At 34.2% G+C, this 21332-nt stretch overlaps 2 protein-coding genes across 4 annotated transcripts in view; both read right to left on the bottom strand.

The window, feature by feature from the left end:
• Window positions 1-187: 187 nt before the first annotated feature.
• LOC124187838 (waprin-Phi1-like) lies at window positions 188-6278 on the bottom strand. The gene is made up of 3 exons (XM_046580030.1): window positions 6122-6278; window positions 2171-2470; window positions 188-1239 (listed from the first exon to the last, which is right to left on the bottom strand). The coding sequence occupies exons 2-3, from the start codon at window positions 2430-2432 to the stop codon at window positions 1034-1036; spliced, it is 468 nt and encodes a 155-aa protein (XP_046435986.1). The 5' UTR covers window positions 2433-2470; window positions 6122-6278; the 3' UTR covers window positions 188-1033.
• A 4406-nt stretch (window positions 6279-10684) lies between these two features.
• The window catches only part of LOC124185997, a 66595-nt gene continuing 55947 nt past the window's right edge, over window positions 10685-21332 (bottom strand). For all 3 annotated transcript variants that reach the window (XM_046577331.1, XM_046577494.1, XM_046577412.1), the window contains 7 exons: window positions 20926-21201; window positions 20420-20827; window positions 20235-20339; window positions 19009-19103; window positions 17570-17783; window positions 16232-16673; window positions 10685-13635 (listed from right to left, as the gene is read on the bottom strand). In XM_046577331.1, the coding sequence (XP_046433287.1) occupies window positions 13626-13635; window positions 16232-16673; window positions 17570-17783; window positions 19009-19103; window positions 20235-20339; window positions 20420-20827; window positions 20926-21201 (1550 nt within the window). In that variant the 3' untranslated portion in view covers window positions 10685-13625. The remainder of the gene's footprint in view (window positions 13636-16231; window positions 16674-17569; window positions 17784-19008; window positions 19104-20234; window positions 20340-20419; window positions 20828-20925; window positions 21202-21332) is intronic.

Here is a 21332-nt window from a genome sequence, read left to right as displayed (position 1 = left end):
CGCGAAAACAGATTGTACAGAAACAGATTGATCGATGAATATTTGGACAACTGCATTCGAATGGCAGCTATGATCTACTCACTTAACATTGAAAACATTGTTGATGACAAAAAAGAGTGCCATCCTTCTCATCAAACTTAATTGTAGTTGAATGAAAAAAAATTTTCTTCCCACCCTTCTTATTAAATTCTTTACAATATAAACAATTTTATTCAATTGGATGTAATATATACTAGAAATGTATGTTTATAGGTAATAAATAAATGTGTGGTATAGAAAGAAAAAATTTGTTTTGTCCTGATTTCTTTTGGTAGCTCACAGTAAAATTTACGAGTATTATGATTGCTTAGTGGCTTAAAAGTTAGGCGACCACTACCCCAGTGTGTGAAATATAGCACTTAAGTTGTGCGCATGTGCCAACCTTGTTTGACCTCACTGTTCGGAAACAGAGCAGTATACCCACATTCCACAGGCTTTGGAAATATCCAACTTCCGGAGCAGGTATTGGAAAAAGTATATCTGAATCTATTACATTACGTCACTTAAGTTACAGAAATTGATTCATTCGTTTATCATATAAATCCACACACGCAACTACACTCGCAGTGAGTGTACACGATAAATTACAAATGACTAGGATATAAATGCGTTCGTACCTGCGTAAGTATATCTTGGCCTGAGATTTAACTGCCGACAGCGCGTACCGATAATGAATAGCTAAGTCGATTGCACGTTGAAATACCATGGTTTTCACTCGTGATTCTCACGTTTGACCTGATCGACGTACGATATTGCAGGCGAAAGGGTTAAATTCGGAGATAAACTCGAAGAAACCTCGATATTAGCAATAAGTATTCTATCATGCAACACATTTTGACGCAGGTGAATATACGTATTTGTGAAATTTTTTTTAAAACCGAGATTAAAGTATAAGGTGTCGATAAAAGTATGTTGTATAAAAATTTTTTACAATCCTGTTGTTAATACTCCACTTAAACTTGATTGGTTGGTTGCAGCTTGGCTGCATTCACATTCACTTCGGCATGTATACAAGGTACGGGTTAGCATTAACAGGTACTTCCGCTGGTACCGGCGCTGATTCTTCCGGTTTCTGGCAAGCCATTGCTCCACATCGGTTCCTGCAGCATTTTCGAGCTCCTGGACAGTCGGCATCGGAGGAACAAGTGGGAGTGCAGACCCATCTTCCAGTTGGAGTCGATGGGCAAAATCCGGGTTTTTCTGTCACACGTAAATTTAAGTCACATTAACGCGGATGTCGATGGATGTGTAAAAAATATATCGTTCATATCATAATTTTTGTGGTCCTGAGAACACTTGTCGATGTGTAAGCATTCAGAACTACATTAAATTTTGAAGTTATGTGAATGTAATCAGCATTGTTCAAAGTGTCTCTTAGTGTAATTGCTCATGTAGTACATCTGTGTGAGATAATTCTCACGAAGCAATTCATTTTATTTTGAACTCTCATAAATTTTTCTGTCAATAGACCAAATTTTAGTACTATTTGAGATTACATTCTGTCACTTTTTTATTGAGAAATTGCTTATTCTTATTGCAATAAAAAATTACTTATTATTGCTTATGATAAAATAGAAAACGAGCTCTACGTGCACAGCGATCCCCAACGAGCTATAGCGACTGATGGTTCCAAAGCTAGTAATAAAAATAATACATTCAAGATATAATTCTTGAAAATATCTTAGAAAACTTTACTACGATCAATTCGCTATCGCAAAACGTCGAAATGTGCGTATATACAGAGCGACTGAGGACCGTATATAATAATGATAGTGATACAATGATATATTAGTGATATAGTGATATAGTGACATACTGATATACTAATATAATGAAACACTGTTAGAAATTCGGTGTTAAATTTAATACTGAAAATATTCTATAGAAGTTCACGCTATTTTGGTGTTGATTTTAACACCACGTAGTGTCAAGAATCGAACGATTTACACCGATGATGTTTAATTTTACACTACTCGGTGTGTAATGAAATTTCACCGTGAATTTTCTGACAATGTATAGTGATAGTGATAGTGACAGTGATGAAACAATGTACGACGATTATTATTGAAATTAATGATTGACGACATGACGACGTTGAAGTTCGACCTGCACAGCAATGTTTTCAACCTACCAGCTGGACGGGCTCGCATCGTCACGGGCCTGGAGCAAACTGTGCCGCCGCAGGTGGTTGCGCAACATTTTCCTATCCCTTGGCAATGCGCGTCTACGTAACAGCCTCTGCTACATATTTGTACCGGAAGTGCGGGCGGACACGAGCCTGGCTTCTCAGAATAATAATTATAGTTTTCTTGTGCAGTTGTGGTTGAGATCGTTATCGAAACAATCGCAGTGGCGAGGATGGTGGCCACTAAGTACTTCTTACCAGTAGCCATTTTTAGAACCGATAAGAGCCTCTGCGTTATTTGCCTCCCTGTAAAGTGAAAAGAAAAATTTATTATTCCTCTGATGGTCCGAATAAGATGTTGTTTAAGTTCATTTAGATCCTTAACGATACAGAGCGGTAAAAAAGATTTTTTTCTAATTTGGATTATGAAGAATTTTATAAACTACAACGTTGATGATGTTAGCCAATTACCTTAAAGTATAACTAATGATGTATTTGTAACGCTTCGTTAGAGTTATTATTTTACGATTTGAGGCTCAGTGAATGGAATATTATTATAATTATTGTTGCGGAATGTGATAAGATTAAATTTCTTGTACATGCAATTGTAATTACTGACTGAAAGATTCGGGTCCAGAATAGCGTACGTATGAACAGCATTATAATGATTGGACACATGTGATCGGACTTTGAATTCACGTAACATGTCTACAAGGGTGAACTTGTTGAAAGATGTATGGATGATTATTTTCTGTAATTTGCATACAAAATTCTTAAATATTGAAAAAACCGAAAGAATCGGAAAATTGAAGATTGCAATTTTTTCTTTTTATTAGAAAACGTAAAGGTTCTATGAAAAGGTATGATAATTTTTATCATTGTGTGATTGTCGAAGTGGCATGAGTTAATTTCTGGACGAAATTATCGAATACACGAATCGGGTATTTTATATAACAAGCAAAACTTGTCACCTGGAAGTCAAGACAAGTTTCAAAGTATAACGAGTAATCTCATTTGCATGATTTTCTTGTTTACAGACATTATCATATACGTACTTCCAAGTTTTCCACTAATATCTCGCAAACTGCAAATCATTCTGCCTCTTGCTACATTATAATTTGAATACCTTGCACTAATAAATATCATTTAAATTTCAATTATAATATTCACTAACATTCATATCAAACTTGGGAAATTTTTATTTTTTCCAATCAGCCTTAGTGAAATAGTAGGTACGAGTGACAAATACGACTTATTATCCGTAACTTTTGCAAATCCTGTGTCAACCTTCCAAATTAATAATTATGATGATGGAGCTTTACGGTAAAATGTATAAAGCTGCAAACTTGACGCGAAAAATTACATCACAGTTTAATTTAAAATATATTGCATACAACTGAAATTTTCCAGATATCTTATGCATAGATTTATGCCGGTGAATTACTATTTTGAATACATTATGCTTGCAAGGACGGGACTAAACTTGCTCTCTGCTGCTTAGCAAATAATGGTCGTAAGGTGTTGATCAACAAAAAAAAATTAACAGCAGGTATCGTGTGAAAATACAGGAAATTGTTAACGTCATTTCTGTAATTTTTATTGCAAAAATATCTCTTACATTTGTTTGAATATTGCGTTTGCATATTGTTCACTGCGTTCTGTTTCGCTTAATAAATCGTCTGACAAGTTATCCAAAATGTCCCCACGAAAATCCATCGAATGTAAAAGATATTTTTTTAATACAAATATGTACCAGGAAATTCGTTAACAATTCCCTGTATTTTTAATAAATGCCTTCCGTTCTTTTTGTTAATTAATATAAATATATATTAAATCGAATATTGCAAATACCAAATCGAATTGTGATATAATTTTGCGCGTAAGATTTCCTACACACATATGTGGGGCATTCCGTGCGAACTCGACTAGGTCCGGATCCTGTTATTTTTATAATTTTTGAAATTTTTAGTAGACGTTAGTCGGACCTCAAAAACATCTGATTTAATTTCTTCTTGCCATTTATCTGAAAATTCCCCACGAGCAATGACTGACGAAACTCGTGAAAAAACACACAATTATGAAATCTGAATGAATATCAAAAATACTCCATCTTATACCGATTATTTTGGCATAACACGCATGATGGCAATCGATATCCTGCCAAGCGTCAGAAACCTAGAACATTTTTCTCTTCATTAGATCAGAGCAAGGAAAAGTGTGATTTTTTTCACGCTTTGGTGAATTTATTATTTTTCTGATAATTTAAGACAGTTAGAAAAGTTGATAAGCTGTTCTTGAAAACTTGAAAGAAAATGTATCTTCGCCGACCAAAAAATATTGCAGCCTTAATTTGAATGCTTAACCATAGTAGGTCACACCTCAGTTTAATCGCTTAACGGTCACAAGGGGGTGAAATTCACCCCAAACGTGATATTTTGCTTAAAAAATGAGTTCTAATAATCTAAATAAAATGTCTGGGTAACGTTTAAGGAACGCAGAAAAAGCTCTCTCAGTTTTTCCAACCACAATTGATTGCTTAAATATTGTAAAACATCGGTAAAGTTAAAAAAAATGCCAAAAATGTATAAAAAAGGTTCTTATTTCGCATGAAGAATGGCGCCACGACGCCCATTTACACGACCAAGGAACTCTACGAGGAGTTTGAAAAATGTTTGGGGTGAAATTCACCCCTAGTGACCTATTAGGGTTAATATAAAAAGAAGATATTTCCACGCGATGGTCGAATAAAAAAATTATTAGGTGTCTGTACAGCTGGAAGGTAATCGTCTGCCATCATGAGCTTTGTCCCGAAATGATCGTAATAAAATGCAGCGATTTTGGTATTTTTTCAGACTTTGAAATTTTGGCGTGTTCCACGACTTTTGACAGTTGATGCGCGTAGGGTATATTTCAGAAAACTGTTAAAAAAATTAACTGGGGCGTTTTTATGGGTCGACTACACCTACAAAATTTTTTATGGAAACCAAAATATAAGGTTACGGTTATGGTTGAGTTGTCATGGAATGCCCCGTATATATGTTGCTGGTTCGATTTTTCTCTTAATCGAATGAATTGTGTCATGATATAAAAAATGGATTTAAAAATAAAAGTAAAACAAAAATCATTTTCCATGATTTATTTCCGATCTTGATAAATGTAAATTATTGCTCAATATTTATTTACGCGAAATTGCCCCTAATTTCAATAATTTGAACCGTGAAAATTAAACGTTTAAAATCTTGACACTGTACAACTTATTTGATTAACGAAACAGGTATGAAATTAAAAAAAGAAATTTGTAGACAGCCTTAATTTTTCACAAAGATTACAGGCATATATTATCTTTAGAAATTAGGAGTTTAATTTGGTTTAAAAATAATTTTCAAATAAATGGAAGAGTAAAGACGTATAACATAGATTAGGGAAAATTTTTTGTTTCTTTATTTTATATTTAAATAAATAAATTTTCATTCTATATATCGAACAATAAACTTCTTACGTCGATAATTAAGTTTTGAAATTTTTGGTCATAGCTATCAACCAAAAACTTCAAGACTCATTTATCAACGCAAAAAAGACAAAAGCAAATTTTGTAAGTAAGAAATGAAATCGGTTATTGTTCAATGCATAGAATCAAAATTTATTTATTTAAATGTAAGAACGAAAAAAAAAAAAAAAAATTTCTGTTGACCTGTGATTAATTATTAGTTTTGAATAAAACTGATTTAAATATGAGACTGAAAATTGTTTAATTGTTATTCGCAACAAATGTTTGAGAAGATAGGTGATTTTTTTTTTTAAACACGAAATATCGTTCGTTACGTGCAAGAAATGAAAATCTGACATCTAGAACCGAGACAAAAAATTCGTGCTGACCTGTTTAACAGATGCGTTCGAAAATAGTTGCCTGCCCAATGATATGAAGAAAAATTAAATGTGGAATAATAAAATGATTACCTGTATATTCGATGCGTAAATTGCGGAGGTGCGTATTTCTAGTTGATTACGTGTGTTCACGATGAGTGAGGTAAAGCCTGTGACGAATGGCCTCGCGATGCAGAGTCCGAAACCTGTACTGGCATTAAGAGCCATACGACCTTCTGTATATATAGAGGCGTTCGAGTCTTTATTTATCGGTTGAATCCCTACTTTAACCGTCGTTAACAGCAGAGGATATTCGCTACAGCTATAGGAAACCGCAAGCCAAGTAATTATTAGTACGACGAATTGTGGCGAACCGCGCTCCATTGCAGGAAGGACGTGGTTTTAGGAATCGAGCGAAGGCTTCCCGATAAACTTCGGCTCATATCTGGACCGACTTGTTTTTCTTTTTAAATTTTTTCTGCGGTTCTCACATTTCGATAATTTCTTGCAAATTTTATTCCACTATCAAGGATAAAATCTTCATAAACGGAGTAATTTACAGATCGCGATAGTGAAGATTTTATTTTTTAAATCTCACGAAAACACTGAATGTTTTGCCTAAAAATTCCCTTTGTATCACGCAAAGAAAGAATTTGATAAATCAACCACACTGAAACTATTTTTCTGATACATATTTCTATCGATCAAACATATTTTATTTGACTCAAGAATCGTACATTTGGCTCGCTAATTTCAGCTTAATTAAATTGACGGTATAATTTCTCCGACAAATTTTCTAGAATTATAAGAAAGCGAAAAGTTCAATCTTAGAAAATGAAATACAATAAAAATTAAACTAACTAAAATACAGTAAAAGTGAGAGGAACTGTAAAACAATAAATTCAAGTATACGGGAACAAACTATAAGTACAGAGAAGTATAGTAAAAGTACAAAAATAATGTTTAAACTCGATAAAAGAAAATAAGAATACCCACACAACTGAAAACTGAAATTAAATTACTATCGGGGATTACAATGAAAGAGAAATAACACAGCGCAGTGAATTTCGAGATATTACTATTATTATTATTATTATTATTATTATTATTATTATTGTTGTGCAGCTGGAAGCACTGAGAAAAATTTTAGTTGTTATAGTAACTAGAAAAATTCAGTAAAAGTGGTACCGTTAAAAAAAATTGTAACCATTTTGCGCTATTGTCGATCCTTTTTTGGTAATTGCAACGCAAAATCAGTTTGTGAGGTTTACTGTACTTTTTTAGTTAAATAAGGCTTTAACGTCAATTTATTGTTGCGCGAGCATTAAATTTTCGTAACAGTTACAAGAAAATATAGTAACAGTGATGGTAATGAGAAAGAATAGTAAGAGATACTAGACTTTCTGGTAACAGCTAGAAAACCAATTTTCATTTTGGACCTAGAACTATATTTTTCGATTGTGGTCAAAAATGAAAATAGTTAAAGGCTGAGCGGTGACCGGAACTAAAAATATCTCTCAGTGAGGGATTCCCATAAATGCAACCCTGTAACCGTGTAGGCTATTCATTAGGCTTGGGGAAAATTGAGAAATCGCAAAATACAAGAAACTTTAGGACTAAAATTAAGTATTGTTCGAAGCATAACTTGAAAATTACACGGAGAGAAATTTTAATTTGCAGTTACTACACAATCCTTGAATATTTTCAATTTATATCGTAACCGAATAATATAGTTTCGGGTACAAAATCAAAATTAGTTTTCCAGCTGTAAGCAGAAAAGTAGGTATGTGTTATATTATTCTTTTTGATTATATGGTCGACGTTACTATATTTTCTTGTGACTATTGCGATAATTTGATATTGGTGCAATAGTGAAATGGTATTAAACTAATTTAATCATAGGAAAATGCAGTATTGGCAAGTTTGATTGCACAAAATAGTTACTTTCACTTCAATTTATTGTAATTCTGGCCATATCCAAATAGTTTTCGTAACTATACGAATTTAAGGCAGAATTTTTTAGTGACTATAACAAACGAAAATTTCACCCTTGCACAAAATAAATCGAGAGAACCATCATTTTACTGAAAAACCCTGAATATTGTTTTGTCGTAATGACTGTCGCTTTTAATGGGATTCTATAAAAAATTCTGTGAAATGAGGTTTTTTGGAATTTTGCATGGAATATTCGGTTTCACAGTGTTTCGGCAATTGTGTGTTCAGTAAAATTTCTTCACCAAGGTGATCAAGTAAGATATGAATCACAAATACCTTGCAGTCGACTATTCGCCACGAGAATTTCAAATACTTTAGTCGCACTTAAAAAGTTGCACGACGAGTCACCTTGCCAAAACTATATTTATACTAATTTTTTCACTTACCCGTATCGTTTTTATTTTCAACGACGTATATACCGCGGTAAAGTTAAAACTTTGGTTCTTACAAGCCTTTATAAAAATCCCAGCTTGCCCAAAAAATCAGGTCGAATCAAGGTTGCAATAATTATTGGTAGCAACTCTTAACCACGTTACCTTTCTCTTTTTCTCGTCAACCAAGAACGGACTACCTTTGAAGATTGCAAATCGATCAGCAGAAATATGTCATCATAATTGTCGTCAGCTGGTGAATTTCGTTGGAACTTAATGACTCATGCGTAAACATAAATCGTACAGAGTCTAACTTCAGCTCCGTGTCAAGTATAAATCTGTCCAGGTGAAGTTAATAGTGCCTCAGTCAGAGGGCGTAATTGGATCTTGGCGTGAGAAATTTTTTTTATGCGTTCATAGGTGAAAGAACGAAAAATCATCGGATTTTACTTCCATTTTTCAATTATTTCAAAATTGAATTGAATACCGCAAACCGTAAATAACAATAATACACCGTCACCCGTGTTAGGAAATATCTATAAAAATATGGGGCATTCCCCGTCAGTCAGCCGCTTTTTTCGGACCCTCGAGAATATCGCATGTAATTTGCCAGATTTTAGAATCAATTGAAAGTAGTCTCTGTGATTTTTTTTAGGTCTATGAATGATTCTGTTTAGCTGTTCAATTTTTTTATGTTTATTCAAGTTATGAATAAAAAAAAAAAAAAAATAAACGATTACAAAATATAACATGTGTTTGCCTTTAATCAATCGTAAATCCGGATAAGAAAAAAAAAAAAATGTCGGCAAGAACGAGTATGGAATTTTTTTTTGTCTTGAATCCCATATTAAATTCAAAACCTTAACGTTTAGCTTGCGAAACGGTCGGATAGTCAGAAAAGGTTGAGTGAGTGAAAGATTTGCGTCTTGGAATATGGTTCGATCAGTTTAAACCGCTTTAGCGTCCTTAAGAATGTACTAACTATACATTCGCAACCAAAAGTGAGTCTTGTCGGCAATATGAAATACTCTGATGAGATAAGAATCGGAAAAAATCAACCACAATAAAGGCGATAAGAAAATTAAATTTTAATGATAATGATGTCCAAAAGTTGTCAATAAATTGGTTAAAGAAAAAATTGATCAACAAAATTTTAGGGAATATTTTTTTTTTTTTGTCGTGTGAGATGAATTCGTTGATTTTTCGGATTACACATGAATTTTTAAAGAATTCTTTCATTATTTTGAAATTTCCATTTTCGAAAATTTGTAAAGGCTATATTTACGAAAGTATTCGTTCAATGCCCCGGAAAATTCTTACTTGTAATAGACAACGTTTTTACGAAAGTGTATTCAAAATTGGCGATTTTGGCTCCATTTTTCAAACTTTAAAATTTTTAAAAACGGCTAAACTGAATAATCAGAAAATTCTTTAAAAATGAACGTGTATTCATAAAAATCAACGAATTCATTTCACATGAAAAAAAAAAAAAAACATTACCTAATAACATGTTAAACAACGTTTTGTTTAATCAATTTATCGATAACTTTTGCTCATTATTACGGTTAAGATTTATTTTCTTATAGTCTTTAATGCGGTTGATTTCTTTACGATTTTTATCTTGTCGTAAAATATTCAATATTGTCGACGAGACTTACTTTTGGTTCAAAATGTATAATCAGTACATCCTTAATAGTCACAGAGTGGCATCGTAACGGGAAAAAGAAGAAAAAAACATGGTTGTGTTACGAGCGGTTATCAAATGTAGCTTTATACCCACCCAAGTTATTAATTCGAGTACTTTTGGATTTGATCTCGTCGCTACTCTAAAATCAGGGAATGGAGGGAGGGGAAAGAATTGATGTGAGAAAAATGTATATTTGAATGTATAACAATTGATTGCAACAAGAAGGAAAGTAAATACGTTAGTAATCATGCTGGGTGTTTGAATTGATGTTACTTGGAGAATGATAAAAGTGTTGGTTTTTTCTGATTTGGAATTCAAAGTTGAAATAGAAGTTGACTGGTTAATTGACGTATAAATAAAAAAAATATTCAATTGTCAAATGTATAAAGAAAGATTTACAATGTAATTTATTTCAAAGAAGTAAACGTTTTTAATCTTTTAACTCGACACCTCTAAGAAGTTGTACAAGCCAAAAGTCTCATTTTCATGAGATTGGCAAAATGTAAGAACTTTTTATGAACACATTTTTTTAAAGCAAATCACTATTATCGTCAAATTTTAACATAACCAGCCATTTGTCAAGAAATCTCGACCTGTGAAATATTTAAGAATTGGATAAACCTTTTATTACATCGAAATTTCACAGTAGTTTGAACATTCGGAATAGCAATTTGCATCAGTGTGGAATTTACGTGTAAAGATGAGTTACCAAAGTGTAAATTAGGGAGTTGAATATTTACTGTCCGGTTCTTGGAAGCCGGATTATCAAACCCAAATGAGTTTTGAATAATTCTAAACATAAAAATAATGGTCCAGAAAGCTAAGAACAAGATATTGTAAAAAAAATGTATCGGGATGCTGAATCTGAAATTGGTATTTAGTTGTTTTCAGAAGTTTATAAAGCAACCGATCTTATACCTTGGTATCGTTAGGGTATAGGTACAAAATCGAAAACCTTGACATTCAAACTTGACATTTCGAAACTTAAAACTGGCACTGATTAATGTTTAAAAAGACACACGTCTCGCGCGACTTGAAAAACGCGTGAGTTTTATAAATTGTATATATTGTGTCATGGGTTTATAACTTTACAAAAAAGATATGAAGGTATAGCGCTTGTTCTATGCAGGCATTTGCATACATACATTATGTATGTGTTTGCGTCTGCTATAGGCAGCATTAAATATAAATATTATTCTCGATGCCGTAGAGATATTTACATGAATAAACACGAACCTGAAGTATTGGGGGAAAATTTTTCGCATCTTTGTATTTTCAGTTAACGTATATACGACAGTAAATTTTACACATATATAATATATATAGTATATTATGTACTTGAAAATATAAATATAAATTAGCGCTGTATAATATAGAGCGTGAAGGCATATATCTATATAGAGACATTTTTTTCTCTTACATTAATAAGAAATAGCTATAATAATTATCGCGGCTCACGTTTATGGCTAAAGAATCCGTAGATATAAATGCATCGTTGGTACTAGGGCACGAATATTATCATGATGTATACCTAAAGTGTACTAACTAGAACGAAGCGCTGGTGAATAATTACGATTTACAATAATTATATCGCGTACAACAATGTTCATGAGTTGTATAGCGCAAGGCATATTTTTTCATACGAAACTAAAATTGCGTAATTAGAATAAAATTTGACAGTGATTAGATTATCCGTCGATCGTTAATTCTGTTCAACAAATTTCAAATATAGGCGCATTGTTTCCGCCAAACGCTTTACACAATAGCAGTTGTTTGGAAGATGCATCTACAGGTATGAAATAAAATACATTATACAAAAATACTAAATAACTGTGTAATCGGTATTACAACCGGGGTATTATTAGAATCGTGCAGAAGTATGCAGAGGATTTGTGTTCGCCGAATGAAATTTCATGAAAGGAAACGAGCTTAAAAAAAAATTTTACAATATTGATGTAAGAAAACGTCCGAAAAATTATTGCAATTAATTATACAAATTTCTAATCACTAACGTCCCATTCCAGGACGTCCTAAACGGAAAAATTTTCATATTTCGATCCCCAGCGGTTGCAGGAGTAGTAGAAATATGTCATTTAGTTCGTAAGTTAACTAATTATGCATGCTCTAAATACGCATAGGACTCAGTATAGGATGAGCCGTAGTAAGTTAACAAATCAATGAGTCTTTTCTCATTATTATTTACTAAAAAAATTTATGAAGACTACGTTAAACTATTTACAATATTTGGCAAATCCTTCTTTCCGCTCTCTCTCTCTTTCTCTCTATACATACAAAATCTATATATTTTTATGTAGGTATGCCAAGAGTCAAAAGATTTGATTTGGTGCTCACTAGCATTGTATTTATCTATTTGGACACGCGTCCAAGTATTTGGTAATTTACATGTTCTCAACTTTACTACGTATTCATTGAATATTTTTATGAGAAAATCAGCCATCCGTAGCGAAATTACACCATATTTACCGGACATGGCTATTCCTTTTATGTGGTCTCATTTTTCTTCGTGGTATATTATTTCAAAAGAGCGACAATTTACGAATAAAAATTTAGTTTCCATCGGGCTACGAATTTAATTCTTTGCGACGTATTTCGACCGAAAATTTAACACGAATTCTTTGGTAATTTTCGCTCCGATTTATGTCCAGTAAAAAATTTGCTCTCGCAATTCTGTAAATCATTTGAGTGAGCTGCTGAATACCCAAATTTCACTAATGTCTGGTTATTCATGAATTATTATTTTTCCTTGATTAAAGAAATTGAAATACTTGAAGAACGAGCCACTCCGCTAACGGAATAATTACGTCACTATGGCGAAATGTGTAATATGTAATACGAGTATAATATTAATCTAATATAAGTGTAATATAATATAATATTCTATATTTATGTACTAATAGAATGCAAATCAGATATTTTTTTAATACTAGATCGGTGCAGAACGGTTTACGAGGTGCATTAAATCAATCGATTTCGTTGCAGCACCGTAATTCGAATTACCACATTGACGTGATCCCATTACATTTCGCGATGAAAAAGTTTTCTCAATCGAACCCGTAATCTTTGCAATATCTATCCGTTTCTTTCTTATGATAATTTTATTTCCATTTTATTAATAACTGTGATTATACTGAAACGGAAAACTGAATTACGATCTGAAATCGTTCATGAAGATTAAATATTTTTTTCATATTTTTGTATGGCTACAGAAATACCACTTTCAAAGACTTATTACACGTTACAAAGACGTTGCATTTCGAGCGGAATTATATAATGTATTTTAAAAGGTATGTAACATGCGTGCAAAATTGATTTCTAGAATTAAATTCACAAGCAAAACCATAAGGGTTAAATTTCAACTCGAGATACGTGTTTGGCTTTTCTTGCAATTAAATAATTCTGAATCAAAACATAAATAGTTATGTACATACGTATAGGTGTATAATCACTTTAGATGCTATGAAAATATATTTACACTTACACATTGCGAGATGCCTTCTTTGTCAAACTTTACATACTTCATTCCTCAACGAACACTAAAACACAAAAACATATTATTGCGAATTAGAAAACGTAGGTCATTCAAAAAATACAAACTAAGCTTTTAGTTTTCCATTGCAAATGTGCAATCTTAATATGATTAAAAACGTGTTAATGGAATAATTACGATCAACTACGGTACTTGTGAGTCAGTCTAAGCAAGAAGTTAGTGACTAACGTGTATTTAATTCACTGCAAAGGAATTTTGTTCGATTCTCATTCTAAGTATTGCATTAATTACCGCGAGTGACGTCGTGTTCGTTTATATTTGGGTACAATTCGTTACAGTACCAATTGGCAGCAGGAAAAAAACCATCGTGTTTCGCCAATCCAAACGTAATCGAACGCGATATAAATATTTTCAAATATGTGATGAATGACAAAGTAACGTAATGTATTTTTTATGTGAAACAGTGTGATATTTTCGAATTTGAAGACCGTTTCGAGCCAGCTCTTCGGAAAGTTCCAAAATGCGAAGGCCCGGAAAATGAAAGATTTTCATTTCTCTATTTCAAAAAGTGAATAATTTAATATAAAATACAAATATTGGAGTGTATGTTTAAGTTTTTAGAGTGGGACGAATATGAGATGATAATTATAATCGTAACATAAAAAAGGTAAATTAAAGAAATTACAAATGTCAATTGCTTTTATCAAAAAGAGAAGACATTTAGGACTGAATCCTGAAACTTTTAGAGTAGATAAATAATGGAATATTTATTCACGATGAATTTTATGAGTATATATAAAACATATTCTATGCCCCTGAAATATTTATAGCGATTTCATTGTAATATCATTTTCATTGCTCCGTGAAAACTTTAGGATATACTTAAAAATGTGCACCTTATAACATGAAACAATAAGAAAAATTTACGTTTGTATTGAAACAAAATTATTCCGAAAATTCGAAATCTCTGAATATATATACAAAATTTATAATTGTCCAAATTCAATCAACCCACTCTGAACATTTTTGAATATAATAAATTATGTCCGCTTTTTAAAGCAAAACAAGAGCAATTTATTTTTCGCACCTTACCGAAATCACGTGATCTAAGAGTACATCTTACGAAATTCATCGTTGACAGCGACTGATGGATTGCACGGTATGGATAGAGATTTAATTATTGCTGTCCACGTTTATTATTCATACTGTTTGCATTTATATGAAAGAAATGCTACAGTAATACGGAAAATATACGATAAGAGAAACATTTCGGATCGTATTTGGACATTTGACAGTTTTCCTCTAATCTCGGGAATGTGTAAACCAAGATTTGGAACAATCTCTTTCATATTCAAATGGAAAGTATTCCCAATTAACACTCTTCGTCATACTGATCAGAGTCGATACAGTTGATTCAGCGTAAATGGAGGATAATTATTTTCAATGCGAAATGTCAGGGTTCTATGGGGTTTAAGCTCTTCCGTTCAAGCGAGGGTAAATAGTTTCAGAATTAGAAATCAATGGTACCAGTTACGAAGAGTGGATAGCATAGTGGAACAGTATTATTGTACGTACGTTGAATTCAGTGATTACCGCTCTAACGGTTTCCAGAATCAAGAGCAGCCAAAGATAAGGAGTTGTGTAATGAGAGAGGTTTGTCGATAAGGGTTCCGGCAGTACAAGAATTTCAGAGTGCGGTTACAGTAGCCTACAGTATTCATAATTTATGTACAGCTCAAAAGCAATTGGAGATCACAGCAAAAAACAAGGAATTATGAAGCACATAAAATTTCTGATAAAGCAGCCGATAATAAAATTGACTTCCGTGACGAAACAATGTCTCTAAACTACTATACGAAATAACATAAAAAACTGCGGTATTAAATCAGTTCTTGAGAGATTACATTTTTCTTATAACATTGTTTAAACGAACAGAAGTTATAGCGTTCCAGAAGATATTGTAATGTAGGCAATTTGATCTATTACTTGATTTTCAGCTTATCGATCAGGGATTCAAATTTATCGTGATATTATTATACCTTTTACTGGAGCATAGGTTAATTTTTGAAAACCTATAAACTTCGCGTTACGCAATGATTTTGCCACTAATTTTAACGGGCTGAATATAAATTTAAACCTGAGTCATCCGCGTAGAGCAGATTTCATCTACAATTGAAGCGGGCAGAGAGTCAGATGTTTTTTTTTTTCATGAAACCGACACTAAAATGTGAAATTTCTGATATCCTTAGAAACTAGATAAGTTTATTCTAGGAATTAGCAGTTCGACGCGTTAAATCAAATTCAACGAGCCTAAAACCAGCTGCATGTTCGATCATGCACTTGATGGCAGAGCAGGTTTAGCTATATTCTTATTTTTTTCTTCTTCTAATTTCATATCGCTATAGTGTATTTAAAAAAAAAGTTACACACAACAGTTGATAACTCGTCAAGTTTCGAAATATTTTATTTCAAATATTCGATCAATTTGGTTCGCGCGTGAAACCCTGAACAAAACGTCACTGAATCGGATAAATCCTTCCCCACTGCTTACTTTTGGTAGTAAAAAATACTTGAATTGTAAACGTAGAATAATTGAAAAAAAAAAAATAAAAATAATTCTTGCAAACAATATCGAAACTCACGTCTTAACACGAGGAGGTATCGGAGGTGCAGGTAACTTTTTCACCTTGGACGGCAAAGTCGTCGTCGCAGGCACTTCGACGTTGACGTACTCCGGAAGGTCCGACGTGTCCGAGAGTCCTGTATCACCGGTCAAAGCTTCCGTGACTACATCCGACTCGACGTATTCTTCGTCACCTCCGACAACTGTTTTTTCGGAGTTACTACCTTGTTCAGGTTGCCCAAAAGTCGGTTGTTCTCGAGTGATCTGCCTCTGTTGTTGATTGCTAACGTACTCTGTAGGAATGCACATCCCTGGTGGAGGAGTTACCGTGTTGCCGAAAACAGGTTTTGCGTTCAAATTACCATTGGTAGATTCTCTCGTTGGAAGATCAAGGTAATCAGGCTGGTCGGTTGGCGAGATGGGAGTTTTTGGCTCTCTGGGTGTCCCGTCTGCTTTGAAGGCTGAAATAGACATAAGTATTTGTAAGAAACATCCAACGCATTTATTGCATAATTATTTCTCCAGCCTTGAAATTCTACGTCCATTTGACGACAGTCATCTTTTTATACCTGTTGTTCGAAAAATTTAATGCCTTGTACTCTTCGCAAAGGTGCGTATTCCTTTCTTTATGAGCATGAAAAGTAGCAATAAAAATTCATCGCAAATTTATGATTGTAAAAATGTAGATTTAGAAATAACCAATAACGAAAAAGTATCACTCACACATGTATCACTGACGAACACTACATCGGTTGCATCATGAATAGTCATGTCATTTCAATTACGCAGCAAGAATTTAACTTGCACGTGCGCACTTTACGTGGAAAAACTTTGCCTGAATAATTACTTAAGAGGTGTTTTTTTTCCTCTCTCTCTTCTCATGGTACCTGCACGCTAATGTACGCGTATAAAGTATTCCGGAATAAAATCTGTATCCATGGAATCCCATGAATCCTTCATCCTAGTCAACGTACTCTATAGGCCACGACACGCAAGATTGCGAATAAAGAAATTACTTCTTATGGGTAGACCAGAATACACGACGGTAAAAGAATAGAATGCGTAGTTACGTAGTTATAATTAATTGAAGGTTCTGCAGACGATCGCTATAAAATGGTAAAGCAAAACTTGAAGGATCGACTGTGTGTCACGTTGATTTCGTCCAATATTTATGTAACCGCTGTTTGGAAGGAGAAAGTGATAACAGTGTGACATAAAAGACAGAGACTGAAACAGACTCGAACCAATCACGCTTCTACTGTTTCTAATCAACAGTTACACTTTTTCGCCTGTCAACCGCGATCCATGCTTCAGATCTAATTGTGATGACATAAATCTGATAAGGTAAAGTACACACAGTGAATTGGTAATCCGGATGGAGTGCAGGTCATGTAGAACGCTTCCGGCGATGGCTTCGCGGCAGTTTGTGGTGGTCTTCGGCCCAAGCTGTTTGTACCGATTGAATTGATTGATGTTGGGCCGCAACGAACCGGAGAATACCTTTGCGGGTATGGTCGCGGTGCTGGAGGGACTTCGTAGTATATTGATTCTTCTTTGTCCGTGCTAGAACGCTACACAAATTTTTAATTGATTGATTAACGATGACTATTTGGCTTTCATTTAAATCACAAGCGACATAGATATGGGGAATTTAACACCAAAAGGAGCAAGAATTGAAAATGTAATTTAATCGATTTTTTTTAACGAAAATGATGTATATGTAAAAAGAGAAGACCTGTATTTTTTAAGCGGCTGAGGTATTTTTTTTTTATCAGAATTACGAAATATTCAATTTCTTTGAAAAGTTAACGCGCCGTCTACTAACTCAATAAGTAATATCTTCGGTCCCATCTATAATGGAATATTCAACGAGGACGTATTTTGAGGCAGGAGGAGTCACTTTCATAAGGAAAAAATGTGGATTGCAGAAAATGTGAAAAATTCAAAATTTTATGAATATATTGTTATGAAGAACAGTGAAAAAACTTATTTTTTTCCAACCATCCTTCAAAAAGTGCTTTTCGTGGATGTGAAGCGTGCGTGAATTGGTCGTTTACATGAACCCGCGTCTCATGTACGAAAGGCGAATTTTCAAAAGGACTAGGACAAGAAAAATCGTCTACATGTCGGATAGAAGGCGATTCTACGTGTGATTACCACTCTCGTTTCGGTCGAGCGGAAAGCATCACACTCATGATCGCGTTGTTTCCGCCCTTGATACATAATATCCTACTTTTGTCATTTTCAATTTTCAAGTTAATCATTATTATTTGTCTTTCACTGAACTCGGGTAAATGTTACCGAGTTGGCGAATAAATTTTGAGTATATATTATACAAGATTAGACGTGCGCGTGCGCAACGTAGCTAGGCAGAGAAAAATACTATCAGCTGTAATTGCCAAGTTATCTCTTTCGGCTCGCTTGATCTATACGCCACAGTATAGCAGGAACGAATTCCAGTACTGTTAGAGTTCGGTGTTTGAAAAGCAACGAAGATGCCACTGACAGTGCGTAAAATCAAGATTAGGTACCAATTACGCTCAATGCTACACTGCGTAAAATCGAGTTGTTCAAAAGTACGCACGCGCCAAGGAAAGCTCTAGTGTATAAAATTTAACATTTCAATTGTGCGCATGCGCCAACGTGTGTTTTCCGCACTACGTGGAAATGGGACGCTTTACGCACACGCCACAGGATTCGAAAATCGCACTTTTCAATCAGGTATTGGAAATTTTTATTTTTAAGTGATCCAATCGTATACGAGATTGCCCACACACGTGGGGTCTTTTTACTTACTTTTCGATCCTCGGGATCAGAATGAGTTCCACTATCACCGAGGCTCGTTCCACTGCATTCACTAACCATACTCATGCGTCCCGAGGAAGATGAACCTGCGGAACAAGAGAAACGTTGTGAGGTTTGATAAAACTCTTGAATGCTCACATTGGTGTCATAAATTCTTCAGTAATTGTGAAACGCTTAGTACATAGATAATTTTAAGATGAAATTAAGTAATAATGTAATTGAATGTTACTGTGAAGAGACATTATTAGACATTATATTGCGTGATATGTAAGTGGTTTACTGAGACTGGTTAGCTAAGATAGCATTGTGTTCCTGATCAAGGAATTGTAGTCACATGAATTATAGTTGCACTTAAAGCATCTTTGGTGGATAATTTGGAGGATAAATATTATCTTACAGAATAAATAAAGCAACATACGGACATACACTATTATACAATCAGTTTTATTGGTCAAATACAATAAGTTTTTGCCAATCTGAGAGTGAACTTTGCTTCAGTTGGCATTTTGCTGTTTAGTTACTGTCAACTTTAATTTTTGAAAGGACATACTGACGTGTTTCTGATGTTGCTCGCACCGCAATGAATTTAGAATTTTGTTCTCTGGGAGAGTTTGCACTGGTCAATAAAATTAATAAATATTATATAAAGAAAATGTTCTTTTGAGCTAGAGATGCATCTAAGCTGTAAGGTCGTTAGCTGGCCGTAGGCCGATTGAGGTCAGGCGAATTAACCATTTGTTGCGCTGATATAGGTGTTAGTTTTATAATTTATAATTCGCAATTTGAAGATTACCCAATTACCATTACTTTTCGAGTATATATACAAAACTTTTTTCATTCGTACGAAAGTTATTCATTATTATTAAGCTCAGTTTTTGCATTGAATACTCGTATGTAATTAAAAGATCAACTCAGATTGGAGAAACTTTGCGACATGCTGTCGGAAAATAAAGATATCTGAATCATTGGTCTAAAAAACAAGTCATCACGGAGTGAGTTTCGGAAAACATGTGATTGAACATGAGAAAATAGACTAAATGTAAAGAATCTGACATCACAAATCAGGTCTATTTTTTGAAAATATTGCATTGGTCATATTTAAGGATGTATTTGAAACCGGTATTATTTTCATCAACAACAAGAACAATACCACAGTTTTCTCATAGTCAGACTGCTGCTTATGCGGGAGTGTGCTTTTTGGCATAGGTTTTACTTACTCGATACGCTGTGAAGACTTAAACTGCTGACTGGTCGGCGGGTATTAGTAGTTACGTTCTTATTTTGTATCGGTATTTCTTCTCCACTAGAGGTGTCCTTTGTATCTGTGAACGAATATACAAAAAAGTAGGAAAAGCTGATACATTTCTCAAATTAAGATGCAGAAAGTTCATTGCAAACTGACCTTTCTTCGAAATACCGAACAGCTTTCGTACTCTATCGAATGGTGTGGGCCTTTTCATTTTTTCCCTCAATAGTTTCTGCATAATTTCGTACTCGTCTCGCATCGCCATCAACTGCCTGTCTTTCTCTTTAAAATTCTGTTGTACGTCGTTACGTTTCTTCCAAGAATCTACCAGCTTTTCAACCTCCGAAATCGTGAACACATTGTTTTTGAAGTCGTGTATAATTTCAAGGAGCTCATCTTGTGGTCCCGCATGTTCACGTGGTTTGGCAAAGTTTGATTTCCCTGATAAGCTTGGCGTCGGTGTTGATTCGTCCCGATTTTGTTCCGTAACTGTTTCACAGGTCCCTGAGTTACCGGATGCAAAGTTGGACCGAGAAAGTGTTGGTGTAGCCGGAGTTTTGAAGCCTGTAAATTACCCTTATCGTTAGACTCATAGAAAAAGAATATCCTTTCACATATGTCGATTGAGTATTGTCCAATCATGAAATAATAATTCAACTTACTGGCAGGGTGCATTTCCATATAACCATGAAATGGAAGATCGAGTCCATTTGTCGACGTGCTTGTCGGAGGAGGTATGATTTGCACTGGTGTCGGTGCCGGTGCTATAGCGTAGTCGCCCATATTTGAATCCGCTACAGTGCTTGAAGAAGGGCATGAAGATGGGTGAGTGACTATGGAAGTCAACGGTCTAGCTATTGGGGGTACCATATACACGTCGTTCAAAGCTCTGGGTTGGCTGTATTCATCCTCGTTGTCTTGAATTGGGGTGTGGTTGCCTGACGGAGTGAAATTACAATTGGATTGTTGTTACCTACTTCAAGGGTTAGCTAAGGGTTCTGTTCGCAGCAGCGTGTATTACTTTTCACTGATGATTGGGATCAATTATCCAAAATGACCAAAAATCTTT

This window comes from Neodiprion fabricii, chromosome 1 (assembly GCF_021155785.1).
Source record: "Neodiprion fabricii isolate iyNeoFabr1 chromosome 1, iyNeoFabr1.1, whole genome shotgun sequence".
NCBI lineage: Eukaryota > Metazoa > Arthropoda > Insecta > Hymenoptera > Diprionidae > Neodiprion > Neodiprion fabricii.
This window is presented reverse-complemented; position numbering and strand designations above follow the sequence as displayed.